We start from the raw sequence: 7,117 nt of genomic DNA, 5'->3' as shown, positions 1-7,117 counted from the left end.
AAATTTATGAATTAATTTAATTAATAGATTTTATGTGGTTGTAACAATATTCATTTATGAAAATTATACCATTTCATCAAGACCTTGACTTGTGAAGTCACAAGAAAAGGTGTCTTAACTTCTTTTAACTTTTTAATAAATCAAACCAATTGCGTTAAGTCACAAGAAAGTTAGAACTATTCTTTATTCAATTTAATCTAACAATTCGGAAAATTATCAACTTATTGCAGTTGTACCAAACCTCAATTCAAGAAAGCGTGGAAGCCGAATTAAGCCGAAGCCTCATGGACTGTGAACTTTTTTTTCTTAAAGAAGAGGCATTAACAGTATATGAAAAATAACCATCACCTAACTCTATGCCATAAGCCGATTTTGTATGTTTCAATCTATTTTCTTGCGTTCCTATGGAGGGATTTTTATTTTTATTTTTTAGGGCTTCTTACAGTCCTTTCGATCTTTGTTCCTCGTGTAGATCTGATATAATCCTTTGTTCAATAGCCTTTGAATAACACATCCATAGATTCAACAAGCAATATCCACTCAAAACTTTCATAGGTGAGTGACCAGGAAATCTGAAAATAAAATCTTTGTTTGGAGATGTTATCTTGTTTGAAAACTTAATAAGTTAACAGAGAATAATTTATTTATTATTTTATATATACATTCAACAACTTGCTTGTAATCATTACACAACATTCTATATATTTAAAGAATAATGAACGAAAAATTCCAACAAATTACTTAAGCATACGCAAGAATAATAATCGAAGAAATGCATCACAAGTTGACTAATAAACAAGTAGGAATTCAACTGTCACCAGCCGTCTTCATAATTCATATTAAACATTCAAATCCAAACTAAACAATAATCAAAATATCAAACTTGGCGTGGGATGCACGATTCCTCAACAAATGCATTCAAAGCTTGTAAATTTAATCTTTATCTGATATAAAAACTTCACATGATTCCTTCCATAAAAGAGAAAAGTAAACGAGACTGTGCTATTGCATGAAAAGTAGGCAATATTTATTTCTTCCTTTCTTCTTTATGGTTCTTATTTATCCCCATGTTGAGTCATTGTTCTGTAATTTCAGCTGTTTGAGATGGCGATCCCACAAAGAAGTTTGCTCAAAATCATCCTCCTCGGCGATAGCGGGTGCAGTTTTGTTATCAACCCTGTTCATTTTCTGTTCTTTTATTTTTCAATTAAAAAGTTTATTACCAAGGTTTATGTTGTATCTTTATGTATTAATTTTTTTTGCCGAGAATGTATTTTTTTTGATGATTTATTTTCAGGGTGGGAAAGACATCTTTGATGAATCAGTATCCTTCATTTCACTGGTTTAATATATTCGTGTTTGTTTTGATTTCAATGGATGGATGCTTCTGCATCAATCATTCTATTTTCTTGCGACGTTTCAAACTCAAATAAAAGCGTGTTTTATCGAATTCATGTGGCTTGGGCACCGCAACTGCCCTGATAACAAGTTTTGTATGCTCAACTGATTTTGTAGGACGCCTCTCTTCTATAGTTTTATGTAATCGTGTTCAACCCCCGCACATAAATATGCGTTAGTAGTTGATTGGCATGTATATATGATATTCCGGGAAAGGAAAATTTTGCTATAAGCGCTGAAGTTGCTACAAGAAATTTCACTTTTAATGATGAAAATTTTCACCGTCCAACAAGATTTAATATGTTGTTTCATTAAAAAAGAATTGTGGAGAGACTTTTCAAAACAAACAATTTCGTCGCTAAAAGTGAAATTTCTTGCATACAGAAGCATTTCTTTTTCTTCTTTTGTAGCCTGTGATAATGCACACCTAAGGTGTATAACGCTTTATTTTATAGTTATTTAACTATTATTCAAGATATGCATACAAAGTATTTCGAACACAGTACAAAACAACGATTGGCGCTGATTTTATCACCAAAGAACTACTGATTGATGATAAACTGGTCACTTTACAAGTAAGTTTTCAAGCCAAACAGTAACATACAAAATTTTAACTTATTTTTCTTTTTTAATATTGTCGTTGTCGAGTACTGTTTAATCTACCGTACAAAATTCAAGTGCCATTAATGATGTTTCTATATTAATGCATGAATTGGAACTTCTATAGATATGGGATACAGCAGGCCAAGAAAGGTTTCAAAGCTTAGGAGTTGCATTTTATAGAGGGGCAGATTGCTGCATTCTTGTGTATGATGTTAATGTACAAAAATCGTTTGAAACACTTCAAAATTGGCATGAAGGATTTCTCAAACAGGTAAATATTTATGATTTTTACACTAGCAGCCAATGAATCAATGCAACGTCATCCATGCGATAATTGCCAACACCACACAATACAATAGACACGATTTTAACTTTTATATATAGCATTTCAATCATGGTCATCGATATGTATTCCATGATGTTTTAGTACTTTAACTTTCTCAGTACAATGACTCCAGGTACACCCTGCAAACCCTGAGAATTTCCCCTTTGTGCTGATCGGGAACAAGGTGGACGTCGATGGTGGAAATAGTCGCGCGGTAAGGGCGTACATTCGTATAATTTTTGTATAGTCGAGAACTCGTTTTTAGTCCTTTCGAAATTGTAAAAGCATCCCTTTTGTCCAGGTCTCTGAGAAAACGGCTAGAGAATGGTGTGTGTCCAAGGGAAACATACCCTACTTTGAAACCTCAGCTAAAGAAAATTACAATGTAGATGCTGCATTTTTGTGTGTTGCTGAAACTGCACTTTCCAGCGAGCCAGTAAACATGTAAACCCTTGTTTTCTTATGCATACGATTACATGTTTGATATGCTCGACTCAACAGTATCATGCACAATAAACCAAAAAAAAGTTAAATCTTCTCCGTTGTTCGTTGTAGTACTTTCTACTAATGTTTACTGAACAAGTACTTCATTTATGCATAAATCAGCATTCTCATCCATGTTAAATCAACCTTTTTTTGTCCAGATGGGAGATGGATGAAGAGATGCCCTCCCATTGGTGAGTATTTCCGTTTTGAGTAATGGACAAAAGAGATTTATTGTTTATCTTTATGATTAGTACTTTTAAATTCACCTTATCACATTTTTCGTGGCTCGACTCTGATTGTACACTGTTCTTTATGCAGTGATCTCCAACGAATACCGGAGTCCATTTCTGGAACTGAGCACCGAGGAGGCTGTGCATGCTGAAATCAGGCAATCAAACATTTGGAATTTCAATCTAATCTATTCATTTAATTCTTAATATTTTTCAAATTTTTTTTTTTTTTAAATTTAGTTTTCAATTTCAAATCAGGTATTATCCCTTAATGTTGTTGCCCAACTAGAAAAATAAGGAAAAAAAGTTTGAGAAAACATTTGTTAGATATTGTACACAATTTAAATGCTAAATTAAAGGACAGTGTGTATTTTTAATTTGTCAAATCAAATAATGTTTGGAGAAAGTAATAAGTTTTCAAGACAAATTATAATATTTACTAAATAAATACAAAAATACAATAAAAATATTTTTTAACTCCGAAAAGAAGGAAGAACCGTCTCCGAGGTGTTTGTGCTACAAGCATGTAATGAGATTCTTCACGCTTGTCCTCAATATATAGGCATATTTAATGAAAATATTTAAATAAAAAGTAATAAAATTTACATAAAACAGGATTTTTTTTGACAATTTACCAGTTTAATTAAGAGTACACATTAAAGTGAAAATTAAGAATAATGAGAAAAATATAAAATCTTTGAAGAACACCTGAATCAATTTATCAAAAATCAGAAATTAATGAAATTTCTAAAAGTAAAAACTAAATGAAGGTGATTAAGATTTAGGTGGTGGCAGTGTTTTAAATTGTCCATTTATGACAGAAAAATAATATTGGTAGAAGAGAAATTTCTCAATCGATATATTAGATTACAAAGAGTAGATATGCAAATAATTCCTACCATATTGACAAAGATTATAATGAAAAAAATAATGTAAAATATCCAATGTTAATAGCTGAATCTCCATAATATCGACAATCATACATTACTATGATATTTTCCTATTGTGGAGATAGAACTTTAGCACCCCTCAAGTTGAAGCTTGAATGTTTGAAACACCCAACTTGTCCATATGACTCTTGAAAAGTGACTTTCCTGTAGGGAATTTACTTAAACATGCACAGCGGAATTTAACAAATTTCAATTTCCATTCAGGATTCAACTTTGTATTTATATAAAAATTGTGATAAGAAATATACCTTTTCTTGTAATTTGCAAACTCCTTCGCATTGTTCCTTTCCAGCAGCTTGAATCTGCCTCCCACAACTGTCCAATTGTCCAGCCTCCAATGAAATCCACACAGAGAATAGACTGCAACTGTTAGGGTTTCTTTCTTGTACCAGCAAGAATAATGAATACCTTATGGACCTCAAACCCTAGCTGTGTATATATATAAACCCAAGCGGACCCGGCCCGGTCCGGTCCAATATTTAATTAATCAAATTAATTAAACTCGGTCCGTGAATTAATTAATCCAATTAATTAATTCGGGATTATAAATAACAAATTCAATTAATTAATTTATCCAACGATTGTTAAATTAATCAATTGACAATTTGCAATCTTCCAATTCTCTTTTGTGTGCGACCCATTAGGTTCCCGACCACGATGCCTAACGTTGTGAAATATTATTTTGATCTAATCAAAATTGATAAATTAATATACCCTTTTAATTTATCGTCAATTCACATTCGCCGTCCCTGATTAACATCTAACAACGTGTCAGGGCAATACATGTGACGGGAAATATCACGTGGTATGACAAAACCAAATTCGTTCGTTTATCGTGAAACTATTATCCCTTCGTTAATACGATCCGATCAATTACGAGATATGAAATTGTGTCAATCTCGATCATTGATCATATCTTTCATTCCACTATTAAGTCAATATAAATCGAAAACTCCTTTTCGACTTATGAGTACACCTTGGCCAAGGATTTCATCATCGACTTAATTGAATGAAATGCAGATCATAATCTCCTACTATCTAAAAGTGACGAATCCTTTATTGATCAATCACAACCTTCATACGATTCTTGACGTACCCGAACGATGTCGTATTAACGGCCCCTTTCAGAGCAACATCCAACACCGCCAAAGTATGACTGTCCTCATATAAGGTATCATGACGACCTCAAGTCAAATGACCAATTCCACTACCGAACGTTAAAGATTAGCCACTGACACTCAGATAGTTATCCATGTGGAATCTCTTAGCGGGTCTCCAATGTTTTGTTCTATAACAAAATATCCACGTGTTCATTTAAGTGTCTTTAGCTCGTGAGATCAGCTACTTACTTCACAAGTAAGAAATGCCACACGTGATGGTCTAACTGTATTAACAATATCCGTATCTCGTTACTACTTACGACCATGGTTTATTCAAGATCCAATTATATGTAATTTGTATCTCACAATCACAACTCCTTGTAATTAACAGATTACCTAAAAATTGGATCTTCAGATTCTATTATTTAATATTATTTATCACAAAATTAATTTAAATAAACAATAGATCTCGCCAAAATCAAATGCATTAAATATATTAAAAGCGTTTACAACCTAAATCGATTGGATCTAGGGCATAACACTTACATTTCCAATAGCTTTTTGTAAACGTATCGATTGTTTCTCTTGCCCAATTGACAAACTACATGACCAGTAGACCCGCTTTGATCTTCTCTCTAACTACATGACAATCCAGTTCGATGTATTTTGCTCCTTCGTGAAATACTAGGTTTGTAGCTATATGTAATGTTGCCTGACTATTGTTATGGAATACACCGATTGTGTGCATATTATATTCATAAAAGCATATCATTTATTTGCGCGAAATCGAAACGTAGTTTCGACTTACCAAAATAGAATTTGAGAAGCAAAGCAATAATAGTTACCGAATCTGAATGCATGAATATGGATTTATCTTTTTCGATTCTTGAACGAAAGCAAGTTATTCTTTGAATCAAATCTCGTAGAACAAACATGTAAATAATGTTAATCAGTTTCTGAAATCAAATCATAATTAAGAAAAATCAGAAAATGAAGGAAGAAAGATGTAAGTGATGAATTTTTGGTCAAAGCAAGTGTTTGACATTGATCCTTAAGATGAATTTACCCCGCATCGGTACTAACGATTTTTCGACAATCATCTCTCAAGATCCAATGACCACGTCAAACCATAGGAGCACTCCAAATGGTTTCGACCAACGAACTTGAACGGAATTTCCTCTCTACCATAACAATGATTTTGATGCAAAAGATAATCACTTCTATAAAGTGTTTTATGTAACTTAACATGAAATGAATAATATGAAATTATGGAATGAATTGGAATGACAAATACACATCCAAAGGGTCCTATATATAGAAGATAATCAATTTGCTCCGCGTTGGTGCTAATGATTTTTCAACAATCATCTCCTAAGATAAAATGACCACGTCAAACCATAGGAGTACTCCAAATGGTTTCGACCAACGAACTCGAGCGGAATTCCCTCTCTACCATAACAATGATTTTGATGCAAAAGATACTTCTACAAAGTGTTTTATGTAACTTAACATGAAATGAATAATATGAAATTATGGAATGAATTGGAATGACAAATACACATCCAAAGGGTCCTATATATAGAAGATTAAGGGTTGTCAGTGAAGGGACACACCCCAAATTCAGCATTTTTCATGGAAAGTTGCAACACTTCATTTCGAAAGTTGCAACACCTCATTTCAAACCTGCATCATTTCGAAAAGTTACAACATTTCATTTTTTCAACTTTGGACCGTAATTTCTTATTCATCCGGAATTGGTTTCGAGATTCCAAATATACCACGACAATCTACTCGACAAGTAGAATAAGTTGGTCTATTTACTTTTATAATTCGACCATCGGATCAAGTCCGAACATTCGACCGAAGTTGACACGAAGTCATACCTTTTCATTTTCCCAGTTTTAAACTTAACCAATTTTCGGTTAATTTTTGAACCAATTCCAACAATCCTCCACATGAATGAAAATTCGAGTATGCAAATGTAATGCAATGATGTGACGCAAGTAGAGAGAGAGAGAGGAAAGC

General features: G+C 32.9%; 1 protein-coding gene across 1 annotated transcript; it reads left to right on the top strand.

Moving 5' to 3' along the window:
- The first annotated feature begins 1,000 nt into the window (after positions 1 to 1,000).
- LOC111377263 (ras-related protein Rab7-like) lies at positions 1,001 to 3,419 on the top strand. Its single transcript, XM_023000336.1, has 9 exons — positions 1,001 to 1,016; positions 1,096 to 1,157; positions 1,298 to 1,324; positions 1,874 to 1,973; positions 2,126 to 2,272; positions 2,460 to 2,540; positions 2,628 to 2,770; positions 2,971 to 3,003; positions 3,131 to 3,419. The coding sequence occupies exons 2-9, from the start codon at positions 1,105 to 1,107 to the stop codon at positions 3,192 to 3,194; spliced, it is 648 nt and encodes a 215-aa protein (XP_022856104.1). The 5' UTR covers positions 1,001 to 1,016; positions 1,096 to 1,104; the 3' UTR covers positions 3,195 to 3,419.
- The last annotated feature ends 3,698 nt before the right edge of the window (positions 3,420 to 7,117 follow it).

This window comes from Olea europaea, unplaced genomic scaffold, assembly GCF_002742605.1.
Source record: "Olea europaea var. sylvestris unplaced genomic scaffold, O_europaea_v1 scaffold1631, whole genome shotgun sequence".
Lineage (NCBI taxonomy): Eukaryota > Viridiplantae > Streptophyta > Magnoliopsida > Lamiales > Oleaceae > Olea > Olea europaea.
This window is presented reverse-complemented; position numbering and strand designations above follow the sequence as displayed.